We start from the raw sequence: 24065 nt of genomic DNA on the forward strand, positions 1-24065 counted from the left end.
CGGCACTAGCGGCGGCTTCTCGGAAGTGGTTGGTACACGTGCGTTCGCTAAGAGATCTGGCAGCGATGGATGCTTTGGACAAAGTCCTGTAAGTGTGTGTGGGGCGCGATGGCGTGGGAGCGAGTCTCCAGTGACCCCTGCCGCGGTCTTCCCGCGGTTGCTCTTTCCGGACGCGCTTTGCTAGTCGTTCCCGGGAAGGAGCGGGCTTGGCCGATTCTCCGCCCCCGGTCGCCGCTGGTGAAGCCTTGGTGGCAGACCGCGAGCTGTGGGCTGGAGCGAGGGACCGAGCCGCGATCGGCTTATGACCTCGCCACTGATGGATGCTGAGCTTTGAGAATGGCGGTGGACCAGGTTGAGAGTTCGGGCCTCGGCATCTGACAAGAACCAGACGACAAACTGGACTCTTTTGTCACTTTGGGCATTTAAACCGCCCCAAATCATTTTACCCTGTAAAATAGCTGTCACAACTGTCGTGTGTCATAGAACTGTAGAGAGCAGTGTTTGTCACAACAGGTACAAATGGTAATATTTCTTTTCCTTCCAACTTTATACACTTCTGCTTGTCGCTGAGTGATGGTTGCGTTTGTTCAAAACTATTGAGTTCCCCAATGTTACTACGTTGGTTCTTACAGTTTTCTGCTATTTAAGTAAATGTGTAATGTAGACGGCAGTTTCTTTTTCATCATTAATGGATTTTGTGCACCCACTATGCCTTACTAACAAGTAAGGTGCTATTTACACTGATTACTGGTTAGTCAAATTTCAGAAAGACGTGGGCTGTAAAGTGGATAGCAGTTAGCTGTGTAAAAACAGTGCATGCTTTGATTTAATTCAATAAAAAATGTGCATCTTGACTGACCAGTAAATGACTAACTTGGTTTTATACATGACATTTCATTGGAGGAGGTTTTTTTTTTTTTTTTTTTTTTTTGGTTTTTCGAGACAGGGTTTCTCTGTGTAGCCCTGGCTGTCCTGGAACTCACTCTGTAGACCAGGCTGGCCTCGAACTCTTGAACTCAGAAATCCGCCTGCCTCTGCCTCCCAAGTGCTGGGATTAAAGGCGTGCGCCACCACTGCCTGGCCCGAGGAGAATTTTTAATTCTATGTGGGATACTAAGGCGTATGCATATTGATGGGTCGGGCTGTCTGCCTGTCTGTTCTTTCTGTCTTTCTCTACCTGTCCCAAGACGGGGAAATGGAAGATGGTTTGATTTAAGAGAGGAGGAATTCTGTTCATAGAAAACTGTGAAATGTACTGTGAAACAGCAGAAGCAAAGTTGAGTTCTTTCTTAACAGAAGTGTGAGTAATGTCCTATTGTCGCCACACCACACAAACACAATAGTAAAGTAGCTTTTCATATTGGGGTTGCAGATGGGTTCTTACATATAATACATTTTTAAAAAATATTTATTTATTTTATATGCGTACACTGCTGTCTTCAGACACACCAGAAGAGGGCATCAGATTCCACTACAGGTGGTTGTGAGCCACCATGTGATTGCTGAGAATTGAACTCAGGACCTCTGGAAGTGCAGTCAGTGCTGTTAACCGCTCCAGCCCCATCTAGCACATTTTTAACAATGCCGGCAGTGAAGATCTTGGGCATATTACTTTTTCAGTCTTGAGTTGCCTGATTTGTTAAAGAGCTGTAATTACAGGCGTAAGCCACCATCAAGAAACATGCTAAGTTGTTAAAAATAGCGGTTAACTTGAAGTCATTTTGTTTTTTAAATGTATTTTTGTTTGTGTACATGTGAGCAATAGCTTGTATTTATGTGCGCTGTGTGTATGTAATGCCCAGAAGAAACCAGAAGAGAACATCGGGTCCTGAACTGGAATCACAGCTAGTTGGGAGCTGTCCTCTGAGTGCTAAGAACCCAGTCATCATCCTCAACAAAGGCAGCAAGTGCTCTTAACTTAATCTCTCAGCCCCACAGCCCTTTAACGTTTCATAATAAGAGGTTTAGAAACAATTAGTACTAGAACAAGTGGGAATATCAAAAAGGTTTTGTAAGAAACCTAAAGCTAATAAAACACATGTTTAACAGTAATGATAAAATACTGTTGCTAATATCTTCTTGAAAAAGTAGGGATTTTTGTTTGTTTTTCAAGACAGGGTTCTCTGTGTAGCCCTGGCTGTCCTAGAACTCACCCTGTAAACAGGCTGATCTCAAACTCAGAAATCCACCTGCCTCTGCCTCCTGAGTGCTCAGATTAAAGTTGTGTGCCATCACACAACCGCCTAAGTGAGGTTTGTTTGTTTGTTTGTTTTTGTTTATTGTTGTTGCTTTAATCCTACTTGATAAATTCCCACTGAATCCTGTTGAATCCTGTTTTAAGTCATCAGTCAAGTTGTTGTCATTGTGTCATATGAGGAAAATGTGTAATTTGATCGGAATTGTGCTTTTTTTTTTGTACAGAAAGCCTAAAACAAAAAGGGCTAAGAGATTCCTTGAAAAGAGAGAACCAAAGGTCAGCGAGAACATCAAGAACGCCATGCTGATTAAAGGCGGGAACGCAAACGCAACCGTGACCCAAGTCCTCAGAGACGTGGTATGCATGCCGAGGGACTGCTTCCAGTGCTGTGTCACAGTGTGTGCGTGTATGTGCGTGAGTGAGTGTGACTGTGAGCCTGCTGATGTGGCAGCTGAACTCTGCAAGAGAGAAGAGCCATCTTTCCAGCCCTGTTGACTTGTTTTTTTTGTTTGTTTGTTTTGTTTTGTTTTTAAGAGTTTTATTATGAGCCGGGCTGTGGTGGCGCACGCCTTTAATCCCAGCACTTGGGAGGCAGAGGCAGGCGGATTTCTGAGTTCGAGGCCAGCCTGGTCTACAGAGTGAGTTCCAGGACAGCCAGGGGTACACAGAGAAACCCTGTCTCGAAAAACCAAAAAAAAAAAAAAAAAAAAAGAGTTTTATTATGTAGCCCAGGCTGGCTCTGAATATTCTTGTGAAGTAAGATTGAAATATTTAGGAACTTGGCGTGAACTGATGTGGGCCAGGTGTGATGTGATTGTTATGTCTTAAAATGTAGCCTTAAATAAAGACACTGAAGTTGGAAGTCATTTACCTTGTGAGGGTACTTGTAAGGAAAAGTAAAGGGACTAGTTCTGAGTGAATTTGTATTTATTTGGGTCGCTCCCCACCCCTTTGGACGAGGTCTCAGGATGCAGCCCTGGATGAAACTTTCTGTGTAGGCTGGGTGCTAGGATGACAAGCACATGTCATCATGCTTTACCCTGAAGAAGTTTGTTTAAAGTTTGATTCACAGTATTTGCTTTCAGTTGTGTGTGGGTGTTTGGCCTGTGTGCTATCTGTGCACCAGTGGTCCTGGTGTTCTTTTTTTTTTGAGACAGAGTTTTTTTGTTTTTTGTTTGTTTTGTTTTGTTTTTATTTCTTTTTTTTTTTTTTTTAAATTTTTTGGTTTTTCGAGACAGGTTTTCTCTGTGTAGCCCTGGCTGTCCTGTAACTCACTCTGTAGACCAGGCTGGCCTCGAACTCAGAAATCCGCCTGCCTCTGCCTCCCAAGTGCTGGGATTGAAGGCGTGCGCCACCACTGCCTGGTGTTCTTAAATTCAGAAGATGGCCTCAGGACTCCCAGAACCGGAATTACAGACAGCTGTGTGTTGCCGTGTGAGTTTGGGACTTGAACCGGGTCCTCTAGAGAGTAGCCCCTGAGAACTCTTCATCACAGAGCCATCTCACCTGTCCCTTGTTGATGCACATTTTAATAGCTAACTTGTAAGCTTAAGCAGCTTGATATTACTGTGAGTTCTTTCAACAATAATAGTTACTCCAGGTTCTGAGAGTTAGTGGATGCAGCAGTCTTATTCTTCAGGGAGAGCAAAGAAAACATACATTGTAAGTGTCATGCATTAAGTTCTGTGCTGGAGGCTGAAACAAGCTTGGGACCTCCAAGACTGAGGAGAAAAAACATGGCTTACTTGGTGAACTTCAGATAACTGGGATGGTTGAAGAAAAGTGACCACTTGAGGCTAGGAAGGAAGGCAGGACTGTACAGTAACATGGAGCTGGAGTTTATTCTGAAACCTGTGGAGTCATTGAAATCTTCTTAAAAATATTGCTGTTGTTATTGTTGCTGTTGCTGCTGTTAAGTGAGATATGATCAGTCTCGTGATGTGTGATGGTGGAAGTGGAGTCTGGGCTCTGCAGGCTAGGCAAGTGCTGTCACTGGGCTATGCCTGCCTGTCCAGGCAATTTATTGGTTTGATGAAAGGGTTGAGAGCAAATGGTGTCAGCCTAGAGAAGAGTGTTTGGAGTCTGGTAAGAGTGAAATTGACAGCCGAGCAGTGGTGGCGCACGCCTTTAATCCCAGCACTTGCAGAGGCAGGCGGATTTCTGAGTTCGAGGCCAGCCTGGTCTGCAGAGTGAGTTCCAGGACAGCCAAGGCTATACAGAGAAACCCTGTCTTGAACTCCCCCCACCCCCAAAAAAAAAAATGAAATTGACAGCCTAGCATGTTGAAGCCTGCCTTTAATCTACTACAGTGCTCTGGAGACAGAGGCAGGCAAGGGTTTGTCTCTCAGTTCAAAGGCAGCTTGGTCTACAAAGCAGGTTCCAGGACAGCCAGGGCTACCCAGAGAGAAAAACAAATAATTGGTGAACAAATGAAGTTCAGAGCTAGTCAGAGGGAACAGATATGGAGGGCACAGGGTGTGGTGTCTGAGAACCGTGGTGTCCCAGGTTCTAGCTTGATTGCCCAGGAAACAGTAATACCAATTTAGAGAGCGGGAAAAGCACCTCTGCCGTTTAGGGTACTGGCTGCTCTTCCAGAGGACACAGGTTCAAGTCTTAGCATCCCATGGCAACTCACAGCCATCTGTAACTCCCTTTTTCAGGGGATCCAGCACCCTCTTGTCTCAGTGGGCACCAGGGAAGCATGGAATACACAGACATAAATGCAGATAAACACTCAAATGTATAAAATAAAATAATTTAAAAATCAAACATCAGTTTAGAGAACATATCCAATAGGGTGGGTTTGGAGGGAAAGAATGTTCAGGGGACATTGGATTACGTAGTTAAGATAAAAATGAATTTGTCAGGCTTATCGGGTAAGGCTGGCAAGATGGGTTTTCGGGTAAAGATATTTGCTACCAAGCCAGACAGTGTCTGGACCTGGTGGGTACTCAATAAATTGGTGAATAGCAATCGTTGTATGTGGCGCTAATAGGTACACAGGTATTCAGGACTTATACTTTAGGTAGTTGATCAAGTCTTTGAATTAAATCAGCTAAATAACTGAAAACTTCCCCCTTTGAGACGGTGTCTCCTAAGTGGCCTAGGCTGGTCTCACGTTAGCCACCACCTTGTCAAGCTTCCCAAGAGCTGGAATTGCAATCACATGCCACTATGCCCATCTTGGATTTATGGGGAACTTTGGCCTTTATCTTTTTCTCCCCTTTCTTTTGACCATGTAGGCTACAGGAGTTCAACTCAGGTCATCAGGCTTGCTAGCAAGCAGCATACCCACCGAGCCACATTGCTCGCCTTTGAACTCTACACCTTCTGAACCCTGAGATTACAGATATGGCCACTGTGTCTGGAAAAAGATGGGTTCCTCATCTTTCTCTGAAGTATTTGACTGAATGTTGTGGTATTGTGGGGAACAGCCTTTCCTTCCCAGTGTCCTTACACATTTAAGCACGTTCTAAGAGCAGTGCGATATTAGAGTACTACAGTAACCAGCGTTCATGATGATCACTCCTGGCTGTCAGAACAAGGTGACACTGTGAGACTGAGACAGGGAGACACTTGGCTGAATGACAACCGTCAATGCTTTACTAAACATGGCAGCACATGCAATCCCAGAACTCAGGAGGCAGAGGCAGGAAGATTGACAGTCAAGGCAGCCCCAGCCACATATCGAGATCCTGCCCCCATCCCTGAGTTTACAACATCTGATGGCACACACATGTAGATCAGAAAGATTGCCATGCTCTGCTTGCTGAATGTTCTGTTGAGAAAGTTTAAAATTTTGTTTTACAGTATGCACTGAAGAAACCATATGGAGTTCTATATAAAAAGTAAGTCATCATCATCATTATTATTATTACTGTTATTATTGCTATTATTGCTTAGTTGAAACAATTGCTTTATGGAAGGTTTGGAAAAAAAAGATGTTAGTATTTGCACTGAATGAATATCCTTTTTATTTTTTTGATTTTTTTGAGACATGGTTGTCCTATGTAGCCCTAGCTGGCCTCGAACTCAGACATCCACCTGCTTTTGCCTCCCGAATGCTGGGATTAAAGACATGCACCACCATGCCTGGCTCAGAATATTCTTTGATAACCGTAGTATGTACTTACCTTATTTTGAAATAATTACATATGCACAGAAAAACTGTAAAAGTTACTAGGGTTCCTGTATGTCCTTCACTTGTCCAGAGTTGCGTCTTACACTGTCTATCACTGCAGTCATTGTGACCAGGGGCTTGACAGTGCTGGGGTAAACCAGGTACGGTATGGATGAACTTGGCTACTGTTCTCTCTTTCTAGTTTTCTTTTCTTTCTTTCATTTTTTTATTTTATTTTTATTTTTATTTTTTTTGGTTTTTCGACACAGGGTTTCTCTGTGTATCCCTGGCTGTCCTGGAACTCACTCTGTAGACCAGGCTGGCCTCAAACTCAGAAATCCGCCTGCCTCTGCCTCCCAAGTGCCGGGATTAAAGGCGTGCACCACCACAGCCCGGCTTTCTTTCTAGTTTTCACACTGCTTTTAGTTGTGTTTCCCTACTCTTGTTTTTTGTTTGTTCGTTTGTTTGTTGTTTTTTCCCCCCTTCTTGGAACTAGTGGAGATTGAACCCAGGGCCTTGTACATGCTGAGCAAGTGCTCTGCCATTTAGGGGTGCCCTTAGACTCCAGTCACCATCTTAGTGTAGGTGTAGAGGTCAGAGGACATCTCTGTGGGCAAGTTCTCCTTCCTCCTTTCTGTGGGTTCTAGACTGAGGCCAGGCTGTTAGGCTGGGAGGCAGGTACTTACCTGCTGAGCCATCTCGCTGGCCCCACCCTTTGTCTTCTCTGGTCTGTGAAAGTCTTTGGTAGCTTTGTCTCTGGTATCTCCACCGTTACTGTTTTCCCCTTTATAGTTAGCATATATTTAGGGGAGATACTTTGAGACTATGCAAGTATAGTTCTTGGGGGATGGGTTTGGGACTTTCCTGCAATACACAAGTCTTCAGCTATTCCAGTCCTGAGTGTAAAGTGGCATGGTAGTCTCATGACCTGTGCACATCCTCAGCTGTCTCTACATTACCTACTATGTCAATTGTAAATACCTGGTACACAGTCGTGCGGGGTCGTTATTGGAATAACGCTAAGAGACCAACGTCTCCCGTGTCCAGTGCAGATGTAACCCCCAACCCCCAGTACTTCATGTGCACAATTGCATGACTGTGGATGCTAAACTCAAGTTCTGAGGGCCTGTCTCGTTTCTTTCTGGAAACATAGCTGCTGCCTGTCCGGTGTGCAGTGGCTTGTGTGTACAGTCAGGATGATTGTGGCACTCTGGTGGCCTCTTTCTGTTCAGAATTCTGAAGAGAAAGTTATCTATCAGTGTGAGTTCATTATACTCTTGAGAGTTACTATATACAGTTATTTGATCATAGTACAGTCTGTTCTCATAACACATAGTGGCGTTTTAATAAAAAAGACTCGTTAAAATAGATGTTTATTTGTGAGTATGATGTAGCTGTCTTCAGACACACCAGAAGAGGGCATCAGCTCTCATTACAGATGGATGTGAGCCACCATGTGGTTGCTGGGAATTGAACTCAGGACCTCTGGAAGAACAGTCAGTGCTCTTAACTGCTGAGCCATCTCTCCAGTCTCAATAAGAACTTTTAAAAAAGAAAAGCCAAGGTACAGGAGAGATGGCTTAGCGATTAAGAGCTCACACTGGTCTTTTAGGGGACTGAAGTTCGATTTTCAGCACGCATATCAGACAGCTTACAACTGCCTGTGACTCCAGCTCCAGGATATCTTGACATTTCTGACCATCACAGCACCTGCACTTACATGTAAATACACCACAGAAACATATACACAATTGAAAACAAAGTCTAAAACAAATTAAATCTTAGCATATCACACTTTATTATTCTTTCTGTATATAGTCTTCATCCTTTGGTAAAGTTATTTGTTTTGGTTTTTAGAGTTGCTTTGTTTTTGGGTGTTTTTGTTTGTTTTGTTTTTGTTTTTCTTTTTTCGAGACACGGTTTCTCTGTGTAGCCCTGGCTGTCCTGGAACTCATCCTGCAGACCAGACTGGTCTCGAACTCAGGATCCTGTCTCTGGCTCCTGAGTGCTGGGATTAAAGGCGTGTGCCACCACTGCCCAACAAGAATAATGTTAATCTCAGACCCTTTCTATGGAAAATTGATTCATCAGGACTTAGCTCGAATAATCCTTTCACTCTTTATGCTAATGTGGTACCTGGTGTAGTTTTCTCACAAGCTATTGCCCTTTTGTTGTTGTTATTATCATCATCATTGTTGTTGGTTATTGTTGTTGTTTTTGTTTGTTTTAGATAGAGTTTCTCTGTGTAGCCCTGGCTGTCCTAGAACTCTCTGTAGACCAGGCTGGCCTCAAACTCACACTCACCTGCTTCTGCCTCCCTAGAGCTGGGGTTACAGGGTCTCACTCTGCAGCCTGGCTTGTCTGGAACTTACTGATATCTACCCACCTCTACTTTGCAAATGGTGGGATTAATGGTGTGTACCACGGCATACTGCTGTTTTAATCATTTGATATAAAATTACCCGTTATTCAATGTTTAATCTAACTGAATGTACTTTTAACACTAAAACTGGAGTCACTCTCTCTCGCTCTCTTTTTTTTTTTTTAATATTCTTAGGAAAAATATTACAAGACCATTTGAGGATCAGACATCACTGGTAAGTACAAGACCTTTTTTAAGAGAGCACCTATGGGCAGGATTGGGTGTGTGGTTGGGTAGTAGTACTAGCTCATGCTTGCCTAGCCTGCCTGAGGCCTGGATTCTTTCCCCACCACTCAGAAATAACAGAACAGACTGCTTCAATGACTGCAGGCTAAATCATGCTCTATTCATAAGTCCTTATTTTTAAGTTAGAAATCCCATGTATGAGAATTTTGATACTCAGATTGAGAAATAAGATTACTGTCTGTTAGAGTGTGTGTGTGTGTGTGTGTGTGTGTGTGTTTTGGCCTTCCAATGTGTAGGTTTGAATTAAATGTGTACTAGGCTTTGTACCTCTATCCACTAAGCCACCTCTCCTACCTGAGAATGTAAAAGATACAGCTGATATTTTGGTGGGCGGTGTTTCCAGACAGGGTTTCTCTGTGTAGTCCTGGTTGGCCTGGAACACACTCTGTAGACCAGGCTAGCCTTGAACTCAGAAATCTGCCTGTCTGCCTCAAGTGCTGGGATTAAAGGTATTCGCTGCCACTGCCCGGCTACCTGACTTACTTCCTTCCTTCCTTCCTTCCTTCCTTCCTTCCTTCCTTCCTTCCTTCAAGACAGGGTGCCTTTATTATGTAGCTCTCTCTAGATGTCCTGGAAATATATAGACCAGGCTGGCCTCAAACTCCGCCTGCATCTGTCTCCTGAGTGCTGAGTGGCGCCATTGTCTCACCACATCCAGCCCGGTTTTTGGTTTTTGACACAGGGTCCCATGTATTCCAGGGCTATTTGAACTCTGTATATAGCCAAAGGTGACTGAGTTTCTTAGCCACCAGTATCCACCTCCAGTGCTGTGATTACAGGCGTGGACCACCACCACTGTTCAGACAGTGCTGGGATAGAACCAAGGGCTTTGTACATGCCAGGCAAGGACTCAACTGACCTACATCCCCAGCCCTTGTGGTAGTTTTAATGAAAAGAATGTTAGTATCTAGAAAGAGAAGAGCTGGGCAGTGGTGGTGCGTGCCTTTAATCCCAGCACTTGGGAGGCAGAGGCAGGCGGATTTCTGAGTTCGAGGACAGCCTGGTCTACAGAGTGAGTTCCAGGACAGCCAGGGCTACACAGAGAAACCCTGTCTCAAAAAAAACAAAACAAAACAAAAAAACAAAACAAAAAAATAGAAAGAGAAGAATCTGATGGAAACTGTGATGACTTTGGGTGTAAAACAGACAAGGGCAGTTCCTCTTTGCTGTGTATGAAGGGAATTGGAAGGTGAGAAGAAAGGGCTTCTTCTATAAATTGGATGGAGATGACTGTGGTGTTGATCTCTAAAACAAATCTTTGGGTTTTTTTGTTTATTTTTTTTGTTTTGTTTTTTGTTTTTCCTTTTTTGAAATAGGGTCTCATGTGCCTTGGCTGGTGTAGCAAAGGTTGGCCTTGCAGTCCTGTCTCCCATGTTCTAAGTGCTGGAATGACAGGTGTGTGAAAACATGCTTGGCTTGAATACATTTTAAAATTTCACTAAACTTTATATTTTTTTAAACACCGTAGTGAATTCAGATATCTGGATAATATGCATTCATCTTTGTGTGTGTGTGTGTGTGTGTGTGTGTGTGTGTGTGTGTGTGTGTGTATGTGTTTAAGACAGGTTTTTACAAGTAAGATTGTTGCTTGTTTGGAGACAGGCTCTTGCTGTGTAGCTTTGGCTGGACCCCTCACAGCAATGCTTCTGCCTCAGCCTTCCAAATGCATGAGCCAGCGCAGCAGGCCAGGCCACGGTTCTTCAAGGGTTTTTCTTCTTATTTTGTAGGAATTCTTTTCAAAGAAGTCAGACTGCTCTTTATTCATGTTTGGCTCCCATAATAAGAAGAGGCCGAATAATCTAGTAATAGGTGAGTACCATCCTCTTGGTTTTAGTTTGAGACAAGGTCTTATAATGTAGCTCTGGCATGCCTACAACTCAGAAGATCCCCCTGCCCCTGAGTGCTGGTGTTAATGGCATCTGCCACCACTCTTCGGTGTTTTTGTTCATAGAGTCAGCTCTGTGACTGAGATTAATGGGTGTTTCAGAATTCACAAGCAATCGGTAGGCCCCAAAATAGTTTCTGTTGCTGCTTTATCCTTGTGATGTTGGACTGGGGTCTACCTCAGTGGTAGAGTCCTTGCCTAACTTTTTGAAGGCTCCGATTGGAATCCCAGCATCGCCACAGAACCTTTGCACTAGTGACATCAGTATCACCCTACCATCTCAGGGGAGTGAGAAAGAATATGAACTAGTTCTTGGTTAGTAATCTTTTTGTTTGTTTTTTGTGTTTTTGTTTGTTTGTTTGTTTGTTTGTTTTGAGACAGGGTTTCTCTGTGTAGCCTTGGCTGTCCTGGAACTCACTCTGTAGACCAGGCTAGCCTCGAACTCAGAAATCCGCCTGCCTCTGCCTCCCAAGTGCTGGGATTAAAGGCGTGCGCCACCACCGCCCGGCCGAAGGTGGACGTTTTTAAGGTTTCGACCCAAGCCTGTTGCATGTTGAACACTCCTGCTATTGCTGAGCTACACTTCTTTTTAGTTCATTTAATTACTTTTGTGTAGAATCTTTAACCCCAGGCTGGCCCAGGACTTGTGTTATAGCCCAGGCTGATCTTGAGCTCTGTTCTCCTGCCTCCCAGTGCTGGGATTGTAGATGCTCAGGGCCACGCCCAGCACCACACCCAGCTCCCTGTTTATCCTGTAAAAAAAGGAGTTGGGCTCTTTGTGAGACTGTTGTAGAGCATTTCCTGACTAACATCCTAACAACACAACTAAGTAGATGTCAGAGTGTGTGAGTTCAGACACAGAAGACACAGGTAGTTTGGAGCCTTATAGGTAACAACAGGTGGATGTGAAAATCTATGTGCTTAAAAATATTTTTGCTTTTAGGTCGTATGTATGACTACCACGTGCTGGATATGATTGAACTAGGTATTGAGAAATTTGTGTCTCTAAAAGATATTAAGGTAAGATACAGATCATAAAATTAATAGCGTTTTAATAACATTCTTGCCAATATTAGCATCTTGTGATGAAGAAGTACTGATAGAATATTATAGAAAAGACTTCATGCAGAAATAAAATTTGACCTTTATTTTAAAAAGAGGACATGTAGGCTGGGCAGTGGTGGCCCATGCCTTTAGTCATAATGCTTGGAGGCAGAGGCGAGTAGAGTTCATGAGTTCAAGGCCAGCCTGGTCTACACAGAGAAACCCTGTCTCGAAAAACAAGCAACAGCAAAAACCCAAGCAAACAAAGAGGAATGAATTTTTTTTTATATAACATAGTACATGTATCTTAAGAAGTTAAACTTGAGAGTGTGGTGACTCGTTCTTAGTTAGGCTTATGGTTTAAATGCTGTCTTTCATAAGTGGTAACAACATTTAGAGAGAATCTGAAGTTTTCAACTTGGGTGCTGTTCTATGACCTAAAACCTCTGGCTGCCCCTGTATTATTCTGGCTGTTAGCTGTCGATTTACTAGCGTGACCTCCCTGGGAACCTACACTGTACCCACTGGTCTGAATAGGATTGTGAAGTAGGAAGTAGCAAAGTGTGATAAAACAGCCTCGAAAGTCAGGAAGAGTCCCATGGGACTGTCCTACCGAATACATGATATCACTTGCATCTTACAGGTGTGAGATCAAGGCAGTTTTCTCTGGCTGGTGGGATTTTTGTCTGTCTGTCTTTCTGTTTTTGAGACAGGGCTCACTGTGAGCTTTGGCAGTTCTAGAACTCCCTACCTCTGCCATCCAAGTGCTGGGATTAAAGGCATTCACCACCACGTCAGGCCCAGTTCTCCATTACATTTGGTCACTGAAGCCCAAGGGGTTTTACTGTTGAACCTTAAAGTCATACATGTGGTGGATAAGATTAGAATTTAAGAGCATAAAGAGAAAAAAACACTATGTGTAATGGAAACTTACATAACTGAGTAGGAGTTTTGTGTGTTGCTTTTTTCTGATGTAGGATTTTAACTAACCCAGGCTGGCCTCAGACTTGCCATGCGACCAGGGCTGAGTTTGAACTTCTAACCTTTCTGCTTCCACTTCCCAAAAGTGCTGGGGTGCCAGGCATGATGCAGTGTGCCCAGCCGAGTTGGTGCATTTTCAAGGCTTGTGATTTGGTTAAATTATAGTAAACGTGCTGCTTGTCTCTTCAGCTCTCCTCTGAAACAGGGACAGACCTTGAAGGTTTAGTGTGATAACTAAATATCTGTACCCTGTGGATTTGAAAAAGGCGTTTACCAACTCCGTGTGTGGTCAGTAACTCCGGCTTCCAAGGCTCAGGGTAGAGCAATGGCCTCAAATCGGACCCGTGGGTTCAAGGCATAGCTTGTCATCTAAGTGACAGACACTGTGATTTATCAAATCAGTTCTTTTTCTTGATCCTCAGTTGTGAATGTAGCAACAAGAACTGAGACAGTATATGTGTAAAAATTTTGAGATTGTTTTAATACATGTTGGCTAGCTTTAAAATATCATAAATTCTCTAAATTTTTGGTAATTAAATAATTATACTTGTTTAGTTTGTTTTCGTTTTTTAATCTCATAGACTAGTAAATGCCCCGAGGGAACAAAACCCATGTTGATATTTGCTGGTGATGATTTTGATGTAACAGAAGAATACCGAAGATTAAAAAGTCTTCTTATTGGTGAGTGCTAACAGTGTACAAGGCCCTTCATACTGTAAGTGCTCCATCACAGGCTCTTAACATTTGTCTTCGTAGCACAGTAGGGAGTGAGATAGCTCATCGTAACTTAGTGAGTGAGTTCATTGTAATTTGTTTCCTTCAGTTTCTTTTTAAAAATTATTTTATATAATTTGTGGGTGTTTTGTCTGCAAGTATGTTTGTGCATTATATACATGTCTTATGCTGGTGGAGGCCAGAGAGGGGCTTCAGATCCCCTGGGAATAGAATTATACACAGATGAGAGCTGCCATGCAGGTGCTGGGAATCAAACCCAGGTCCTTTGGCAGAGTTCCTGATCTTACTGTGGAGATTTCTCTAGGCCCCCAATTTCTTCTTTAAAGAAAGTGGTTTGTTGAAAATATGCTATAGTGGGTAGTGGTGGAAAGTTCCTGTAGGCAGGCAGATCTCTGAGTTTGAGGTCAGCCTGGTCTACAGAGTGAGTTCCAGAACATCCATGAAACCCTTCACAGAGAAACCCTGTCTTGAAAAACAAAAAGCAAGCAAGAAGGAAAGCTTCCTGCTGTAGCTCACACTGGCCTTGTATTCTCTTTGTCCTTCAGAGTGCTAAGAGGAAGGCTGTCGTCTCCAGCTAGCTTCTTTCTTTCCACGTTTCTAGCATCTTTCAGGTCCTTTTCTAGGAAACCTTTGAGTCCACCCAGCTCCTTCGTCTTAAGTGCTCAGCGTCTTCCCTCGCTTTGTACTGGGCACTTCCGCCACAGACTGTCCCAGGCTGCTTTCCCTTGGGAGCTCAGGACCTTGTGTGTGTAAACAGCACACCTGCGCTCCTTTGTCAATGGAGGACTTAACGCTCAGTGAGCCACGCTAGTCCCTGGGCTTTAGTTTGGATGTTGTACAGGCCTCATAGATCCCGGGCTGGTCTGGAACTTGCTATGTACCCCAGTCTGGCCTTGAACTCACAGACATCTATCTGTCTCTGCCTCCTGATTGTTGGGAGTAAAGATATGGGCTACCATGCCCAGCCGCAAGTCACCTTCTAAGTTTTGAAAAGCTGTCCTTACTTTGTCAGAAGGTTACTGACCATAGTATTGTGCTACCATACTTGCTACTTGATTTATGACTAGGAATGGTTTAAGTTGTACAAGTGGTTTGAACTGATTCCAGTCTGCAGGAGCATCAGCACCTGAGGGTTAGAGGCAGCCTGGGCTACGAGGCAGCCTGGGCTACATGAGACTCTGCCTCAAAAAAGCCAGAAATGGGCTGGAGAGATAGCTCTGTCATTTAGAGCCCTTGCTGCTTTTGTAGAAAGCCAGGCTTTCTCAGCACCCACATGGTGGCTCTTCTGTAACTCTAGTTCCAGGAGATCTGATCCTCTCTTCTGACCTCCATATGCGTGTGGCACACATAAATACATGTAGGCAAGCACTTACGCACGTAAGTAAAGACAAAAATAAATCTTAAAAACCAGCTTATGCCGGGCGGTGGTGGCAAACGCCTTTAATCCCAGCACTTGGGAGGCAGAGGCAGGCGGATTTCTGAGTTCGAGGCCAGCCTGGTCTACAGGGTGAGTTCCAGGACAGCCAGGGCTATTACACAGAGAAACCCTGCCTCGAAAAACCTGGGAAAAAAAAAAAAAAAAAAAAAAAAAAAAAAACAAAACCAGCTCACACACACCAGCCAGGTATGGTGGTGTGCCTTTAATCCTAGCACTTGGGAAGCAGAGGCAAGTGAATCTCTGAATTTTAGACCTTATCTACATAGTGAGTTTTAGGCTAGCCAAGGGTACAAACAGAGACATTGTTTCTTAAACAAGCAAAACCAGCTGTCAGAGTATTTGCCATGTATTCACAAGGCCTTGGGTTCATGCCATGCCACAAAATTTTCAAAGAAAAGAAAATTAAATGTGTCCCTTATGAAGTGTATTGTTTCTATTTCTGTTCTTTACTTCCTTGCTAAGTAAGATGGAACCCTGGGGGTTCCATTCATGGCACAAGCACTTCTTTTATGATAGACAGCCTCAAGATCTGTTTCTGATGCTTAGCACTTTTTAAAATTTCAGTAATGTATTTTGTTCAAGGTTAAACTACCCTTTAAATGGTTGTGTGTGTCTTATCTATGTGTGTGCTCACGCATGCCTAGTTTCTCTTTGTCTTAGTGGCATGAAGGAAGGGAAGGGAGAAAAGCTGGAAAGGAAACCTTGAGCAGAGCAGAGGGTGGGAGAGGGGGTCAGTAAGAGGACATCAGGGGAACTTGGGTTTCCAGTACAAGTACATAAGCCCACCGCATGGTCTGTTGGCATGTGTTAAATGAGATACAGGGACAGCAGCCCATGCTTTGTACGTGTGACCATGCGATCTCCTCTGTGTGTGGTGTGACAGGAAAGTGAGTCAGTAGGGAAAGGGTAACAGAGGACTGCAGAGTTCTTTTCTGGTCTCTTAAACAGTGCAGTGAATCTCCTGGGAAATACTTGTTTATTCTTCTTACTGTGGTTCTGGGGATGAATGCAGGACCTTGTATGTCAGGCAAGCCTTCTACCATTGGATTATCTATACAACTATACAACTGCTTTTCTTTAAAAACAACACTTACTACTGTGTACATGACGTGTATGCAGTTATGCATGTATGTGGCAGTCAAAGGATGGCTTTGTGAAGCTGACTCTTTTCCCTACGTGTGAGTCCCAGGGTTTGAACTTGGGTCTCCACGCTTTGCACAACAGGCACGTCTACTTCCTGAGCCTTCTTACCTACCTGGGACGGCTTTTCTTCTTTGGAAACCCAGTAAACAGTGTCAGTCTTTAGATTCTAGGTTTTTTATGTTACTGTTCCTTGTCGGTAAAGATGGTAGTAAACAAAGAATGGGTTTATTTTGTGCGTGCTGTTAAACCTGGCACTCGGCCTCAGTCCCTGATCATCTGTTGGAGGTAGAGCTGAGAGTTCAGAGAGTTTGGAGTTACCCACATAGTGAGGAGTTTGAGGCCAGGCTGACATTACTAGTTGTTACATGTCTGAAAGCGAGCTAAAGGATGGCTGGGCAAATAGCTCAAGGGCGGGTCATGTGCTTCACCGTGGTTATAATCCAGGCACTGCAGAGGGAGAGACAGACCAGCACACTCTAGGGATCATAGTTAGCCAGCTTAGGCTAGTTGTCAGGGTCTACCCTTCCCCCTACACACACACACAGACACACACACACACACACACACACACACACACACACACACACACACACATTAGAAAGATGGCACTTTGTAGCTGAATTTTGAAATAGTTGTCTTTAACAAGGGAATCTGTGCTTTCAGATTTCTTCAGGGGCCCCACAGTAGCAAACGTGCGGCTGGCTGGACTGGAGTACGTTCTGCACTTCACTGCGTTGAATGGGAAGGTTTACTTCCGGAGCTATAAGTAAGTGCATCTCCGGGGTTCTCTGAGGTTCTGGGGTCATAGTGGGGGTCACAATGGAGGTGACAGTGGAGGTCACAAGGGGGGTTACAGTGGGTCTGGAGAATTTGCAGATAGCAGTGGCAGAGTCTGTCCCTGACCCTTCATCTTTCCTTCCCGCTAGCCTTGATCTTGGGAACTTACTTTTCCCGGGTCCCTGATCATCTGTTGTGAGCCCAGTGTTTAATAATCTCCCGTCCTAGATTTCTGTCTGTCTCATTATTGTTCTTGACTGGATTAGAGTACTAACCTCAGTCAGGCCAGCCAAAGTAACTTTCAGAATTCTAGATTTGAAAGCCACAACCTAAAGCAGGTAGGAAGTTCCAGAGGCTGACTACAGTGATTTCTCCTGTATGGTAGGTTTCTACCATAACCCCAGCACAGTGGTAATATGAATATAAATCCCAACGAGCAGATTGTTCTTGTTTGATTTGGGTTTTTGAAACATTATCTCTTGATGTAGCATTTTAAAAAAAAATTATGTATTTATTTTATGTATACAAGTACACTGCAGCTGTCTTCAAACACACCAGAAGAGGGCATTGGATCCTATTACAGATGGTTGTGAGCTGACAGCTCTGGCGCTGCCCGCGGTACCGAGCTCGAGCGTAGGCCTGGGGGATTAAAGGAATACTCAGACTCGGGTCATCCGTTGTGAGAGAATGCCAATGCCTTTACTGAGCAGGTTCAATATATACACCAAGCCAGGGAAGGAAAATACAAACTCAGGAAAAAACAGGAACTCAACTGGGGGGCAATGGGATGTCAAGAGTAAATTCCCTTCCTGGGGCACCATGCCTTAGTTAGGATGTTTTGATCCTAGAGGAACTGCAGAATGTTACTTAGTAGACAGCAGTGTATGGAAAGGCTCAGCCAGGGCATAGCAGCCTTTTGGGGTCCTACAGTGAGCCACCATGTGGTTGCTGGGAATTGAACTCAGGACCTGTGGAAGAGCAGTCAGTGCTCTTAAACACTGAGCTGTCTCTCCAGCCCTTGGTGTAGCTTTAAACTGGCCTTGAACTCACTGTGTAGCCTCAGACTTTCAATCCTCCTGCCTCAGCTTTTTAAGTGCTGGGGTTTCAGGCCTGAGCCACTGCTTCCAGCCAGGCTCTATTTTTATTGATGAGATCCTGACACGCTAAAACCTTGCCTGTAGGTTAGCATTCCTCTCGCTCCTTTTAAAAAGCAGACTGTGCAGATGGAGCTAAGGGTTTGTCTCTGCTTGTCAGTCTGTCCTTCTGTGCCCCATCGGAATTACTGAAGGACAAGCTGGGTGGGCTCAGGCCTCCTTAGCAGCTGCTTTCTTCATGGCCGCCATCACCAGGCTCTTCCCCCATCTACCATGGATGACAGGAAGGTTGGGCTGACCTCCGACCTCCTCCACATCAGATTTAAGAGCAAGTGTAAGCTGTACATCATGGCAGCAGACTTTAGTCCAGCATTTGGAAGGCAGAGGCAGGGGTATCCACCATAGAGTGTGGTTGCTGAAGTCACTTAGGGTTAGCCTGGCAGTCATTCGTAGTTGTGTTTTAATTTTAAAATCAGAACCCTATTATAAACTTTGGTTTTCGTTTTTGGGGACAAGGTTTCGTATAGCCCAGGCTGGCTTTAAATTTCTTGTTTCTTCCTTCCATCTCCAGTGCTGAGATTACAGGGCTTCCGTGGCCATGCTGCTGCCCTTCCTTTCTCTGCAACACTCTGCAGAAGATGGCAGTGTTCACATGTGTGCTCCTTAAGTGACTTAAAGATGTAGTGTCCCTCTGACTATGCTAATCACTTGTAGTGATTCTCCTGCTTCCGTTCTCCAAATACTAGAATTATAGACGTGGATTCCCATGACCAGTCTGATAAGGTCTGACATGCCACCGACACCTGTGCTGGGGTATTGGTTGGGTTGTATGTACAGAAACATGTCAACAGGAAGTGTTAAGTTTACCTTGAGGCAGGAGCCGACTGATTTCCCAGGTTTCTAATGTAGAGTGCTCCCCCAAAAATTCTACCTACACATTGGATCTCTAGACCTCCATTGTCCTCTGATCTCCAAATGCTTCCAGCCGTGTTAGTGCCCCTTGTCACTAAATGCCCCAAAGGCCTCTATTATCTGAAGGTCTCCAAATGCCTCCAGGTCCCCTAATGTCTCATTATTTCTGAAGTTCGCAAATCCTTCATTTCTCAAAGGTCTACAGTTGACTCCGGGATCCCCAGTAAACCCAGGCTTTCAGGTTTGCCCCTCCCCCTAAGCCCCACTTGTGGCTCCTGGGGCCTTCCAAAGCCACATGTTCCCACAAGGCTCCTATCAGGGAGTGGAGAGGGCGCACCAGGTATAGCCCAGATCAAAAGAGTAAGCTGGAAGATTTCTTCTTTGGAAAGTCCAAGTATCCTTCCTTCGAGCAACGCAAGAAGCTGGCATGAAGCATTTGTCTGATGGATTACCAGATCCCGAAATGGTTTAAGAACCGAAGGTCTAGATACTTTCGGAAGCATCCCCAAGAACGTCTAAAAACACCTTGCAGTCAGGTGCACGCTCACTGCACCAGCACAGGAGATTAGTGCTGGGGCCACTGGTAATCCTGTGTCCCCAAGCCTAGCAGATGTTGGCTCCCTTCTTCAACCCAGCTCCTCTGGTGTCTTCTCGTCCTTTCTCCAGTCTTGATCAGGCTACATTCTGGGTGTGGTGTTGACTGCCCATAGCCAGACTACAGCAACCACTGGCCCATTTCCGTCAGCAAACGCCACGGACACAGTTTATGTCAGTTGAAGACACAACAGACTCAGCACCTGAGATGAGACTCAGCCCTTGCCAGAGCGCTGGTGCTCCGCCCCCTTCACAGAGCCGGCAGCAGCTTACACTCCCTCGAGAGCCGCAGCTTTGAAGATCCGTCCCAGGACTAGTTCTGTGTTCAAGGCCTCTACAGATGTGACATTCCCCTAGACCCTGTGCTGTTTACCAGAGCCGTTGTCCCTGACTTTGCCCAGTCCTACTCACCATGAGGTTATCTCTGGGAACCTTTTGCTCCCTCTTGTTTATCGTATATTTTACTTTGGTAAATTTTATTAAAGACATGTTCAGTTAAACTCAGAAAAAAAAGTGTACCTTGAAAAAGCACATTTCCAGTCTGAGAGTCCACAATGGCAGCAGCACAGTGTCAGCTGAGGAGAGGTCTGAGGGAGAGAGCATCTGCTTGGGGCAGCACTGGTACTTAATTTAAGACAACTTTGCTTTGTAGCCCAGGCTAGCCTCGGACTTAATCCTTTTCTTGCCTTCCGGGGATGGGATGACATACACATGTCAATATGCCTGGCTTTCAGTTTGTCTTTCTTTGGTGCTATGGAGAGAGAGGGTTTCTCTTTGTAGCCCTGGCTGTCTTAGAACTCTATAGACCAGGATAGCCTTGATCTCAGATTGGCCTGCCTCTGCTTCTTGGTGTCACAGGCTGTTTTGCCTTGTTTAGTTGAGTGTAGGTGATTGTTCAGTGATCTCTGTTCCTGTGACTCTTGCTATAACAAGCAAGTGGGCCTCCTATGAGTGCACTGTCTTGGTGGCTATCTGCAGACTTACTTACATTCTCGGGCCTTCCTTCCTTAGTTGTTCTGTTGCTTCTGTGACAGCTTTTTGTGCAATACTGATCTTTTGTGAACATTGTTCTGGCAGTAAATATCTCCCTGCCAACCCCCTAACCCCCTCACCTTCTTACTTGTGGGGTCTTAACTGCTTTATTAAATGTGGTTGCTGAATATAGTATTCAGATTTGAGGTTGACATCTTTCTCTTTCTTTCTTTCTTTCTTTCTTTCTTTCTTTCTTTCTTTCTTCCTTCCTTCCTTCCTTCCTTCCTTCCTTCCTTCCTTTCTTTCTTTCTTTCTTTCTTTCTTAATTTAAAGAATTATTTATTTTATGTGTATGAGTACACTGTAGCTGTATTCAGCTACACCAGAAGAGGGCATCAGATGCCATTACAGATAGTTGTGAGTCACCATGTGGTTGCTGGGAGTTGAACTCAGGGCCTCTGGAAGAGCAGTCAGTACTCTTAACCACTGAGCCATCTCTCCGGCCCCTATTGTTGTTTTATTGAGACAGGGTTTCATATAGTCCAGACTGGCCTTGAAGTCACTGTGTAGCAGAGAATGGCCTTTAACTGGTCCTCAGGCCTCCATTTCCCAAGTGCCGGGATCCCCACACTGACTAAGCTCTTTGAGCTCTTCATAGGTTACCACTCACAAAACAGTTGGGGTGAGAGAGACTGCTGGTGCCTGGGAGTTGGGGGGTAAAGGAAGAGCGGGTAAACATCATGGATGCACAAGATGTGTCCATATAAAGTATCGTGAGTCCCATGAATTTGTGTTATTAAAATCTTAATAATACAGAGAACATCTTAAGACTTTCTGTTCTCTGTCTTGTCTTTGTCTTTTGCCTAGTTCCTCACTCTTCCTCTCTCCTGCTCTAACAGATTTTTCTGAATGTGGAGTTACTGGACATAGAGTGTTGAAGAAGAAGTGTAATTTAGTTATGAGGATGTGTAGGTTTACTGCTGCCTACAAACGCCATCAGTGTGCTTGGGAAATGCTGGTTTGGAGTGGGTTGACTTAACTCAGATAGTGTTGGAGATGGGAGAGTGTTGCTTCCTAAAGTTCAGTTACAATTCTTATTTTGGTGATATAACACTTGGAGCCTTGTGCAAACATTTGTGTTCTATCACTGAATTATTTGAAAATTATGTTACACGTGTTTTTTCTTAGTGGTATTACATAATTTCATTTTCTTTTTTTTTATTTTTTTATTTTATTTATTTTTTATTTTTTTTTATTTTTTGTTTTTTTCGAGACAGGGTTTCTCTGTATAGTCCTGGCTGTCCTGGAACTTACTCTGTAGACCAGGTTGGCCTCGAACTCAGAAATCCGCCTGCCTCTGCCTCTGCCTCCCAAGTGCTGGGATTAAAAGTTGTGCGCCACCACTGCCCGGCTATAATTTCATTTTCTGATTTTTAAAAACTAAACAAAGGATGTACTTGGCGTGAGTGCCCAAAATGTTTAAGAAGAGGTTTGGCCTTTGCAGCTTATTATTTGAAACTACAAAACCCTCTCAACAAAGATATTTCAGAGAAGGACCTTATAAAAGAATTAAAGCAGCTTCTCTTCTCTCCCCTCCCCCCACCCTTTCGTAAAGGCTGCTGTTGAAGAAGTCTGGGTGCAGAACACCACGGATCGAGCTAGAGGAGATGGGGCCATCGTTGGACCTGGTTATGAGGCGGACACACCTCGCGTCAGATGACCTTTATAAACTGTCCATGAAGATGCCCAAAGCTCTCAAGGTACGTGACCTGTGGTGTGGTACTTCTGTGCTTATTTCTGTATTCCACTCTGCCCAGGAAGGATGGGTGGTGTGCTATAGTAAAAAAGATACACAAAACGGTGAGTGAGATAGATAAAGGGTAGGCTCTGAGCCAGGAAAGGAGAAAGAACCGAGCCAGACATCAAGACAATAAAGCATTCCAGAAGCCAGGGGTCTAGTTTGGTGGACAGTTTTCTGGTGGCCAAGACTGCCATTTCCAGCAAACCCAGGATAGTGTGGGTGCCATGAAGACTGGGTTAAGAGCTGTGTTTCTAGAATGATATATACATTAAGTGTGCATTGACATATAGTCTAGGCTGGCCTTGAACTCTGATTCTTCTGTCTCAGACCTTCAAGTGCTGGACTGTAGGGATGCAGTACCAACTTAGCCTTGTTTTGACTTTTAAATTGTCTCAGGCACAAATAAAAGGCCTAAGGTTGAACGCACTTGTTACTGTTCCAGAGGACCAGAGTGTTGAGTCCAGCATTCATCCGCATCAGGTGGCTCAGTAAGCGCCTGGTGGCCTCCACGGACCCTTGGGCACGCACACACACTCATGCACGCACGCACGTTCACACACAAATAACATTTAAATTTTTTTTTTTAAAGCAACAGAGATTTAACTCTAGAATACTAGTACAGGTTGAAGCTAAATTTGGCAAAGTGTCTTGGTACACGGCAGTGGTCTGTGTGTCCTGATTCTTGCCAGATGGCCTGACACTTTACCCAGATGGCAGCATTGTTGGACATGGGGCAGAGACCAGTGCTGGCTCTGAATGAGAATTTGCATTTTAACAAAGCCCCATGCTCTCCAGATAAGAGAGGTGTGTGAAGTTGTGTCCTTTATGCCACTGAGGGGCTTCGCAGTAGGAATTGTTACTGAGTTTATATAGTGAAAGCCATTTTAAAAATTACATAGATACATATATGTGTGTATATAAGTATACATACACACACTTTTTTTTTCCTCTTGTTTTATAGCCAAAGAAGAGAAAGAATATCTCTCAGGATACCTTTGGTACGACGTTTGGAAGGATTCATATGCAGAAGCAAGACCTAAGCAAACTGCAGACGAGGAAGATGGAGGGGCTGAAGAAGCGACCTGCCGAGAGCGGAATAGACGACCAGCGGGGAAAATCAAAGAGAATTAAGAGAAATTAGTGGACCTTAACTGACAGCAAGCACTTGCTTGTGGTTGTTACTTAAAGAGATTTGTTCTACTCGAGGCTGTTTGGTTTTCTGATAAGAATTTGTGGCTTATTTGGATAGGGTGAGGGTGTGACAAAATTTCACACTGTAGCCCAGGCTGGCCTCAGCCTCCCAAGTGCTGTGATTACAGGCATGTACCACCATATCCAGCATATTGTATATTTCTGTAACATTATTTATTAATGTAAAATTTTTTTAAAAAAAAATTGAAATTTGTGTTTGGATCTTACTCCAGATCTCACTGTTTTCAATTTTTAAAGCTGATTTGTGTGTGCACTTGTATGTCACAGTGTGGGTGTGGTCAGAAGACAGCTGTGGAGTTGATTGTACCCTGTGGGGATGGAGCTCTTTACCTTAGTGTGTCAGACTCCTACTGTAGGGTAAGCGCCTTGATCCACCGAACCATTCTGTTAGCCCAGGTTATTACCTATTTTTATGAACAAATAACACACTGCAAGTTTAAAACGGGCTTATTTACCTGTGCCATAAGGTCCCAGGAGTGACCTTTATGCCTG

The 24065-nt window shown here is 44.3% G+C and overlaps 1 protein-coding gene across 1 annotated transcript; it reads left to right on the forward strand.

Annotated features, from left to right (window-relative positions):
• Rpf2 (ribosome production factor 2 homolog) lies at nucleotides 1-23753 on the forward strand. Its single transcript, XM_028769031.1, has 10 exons — nucleotides 1-88; nucleotides 2422-2554; nucleotides 6008-6045; nucleotides 8875-8914; nucleotides 10713-10794; nucleotides 11814-11890; nucleotides 13477-13576; nucleotides 16875-16977; nucleotides 22176-22320; nucleotides 23323-23753. The coding sequence occupies exons 1-10, from the start codon at nucleotides 66-68 to the stop codon at nucleotides 23500-23502; spliced, it is 921 nt and encodes a 306-aa protein (XP_028624864.1). The 5' UTR covers nucleotides 1-65; the 3' UTR covers nucleotides 23503-23753.
• Nucleotides 23754-24065: the final 312 nt, after the last annotated feature.

The sequence above is a fragment of the Grammomys surdaster genome, unplaced genomic scaffold (genome assembly GCF_004785775.1).
Source record: "Grammomys surdaster isolate TR1022 unplaced genomic scaffold, NIH_TR_1.0 190, whole genome shotgun sequence".
Lineage (NCBI taxonomy): Eukaryota > Metazoa > Chordata > Mammalia > Rodentia > Muridae > Grammomys > Grammomys surdaster.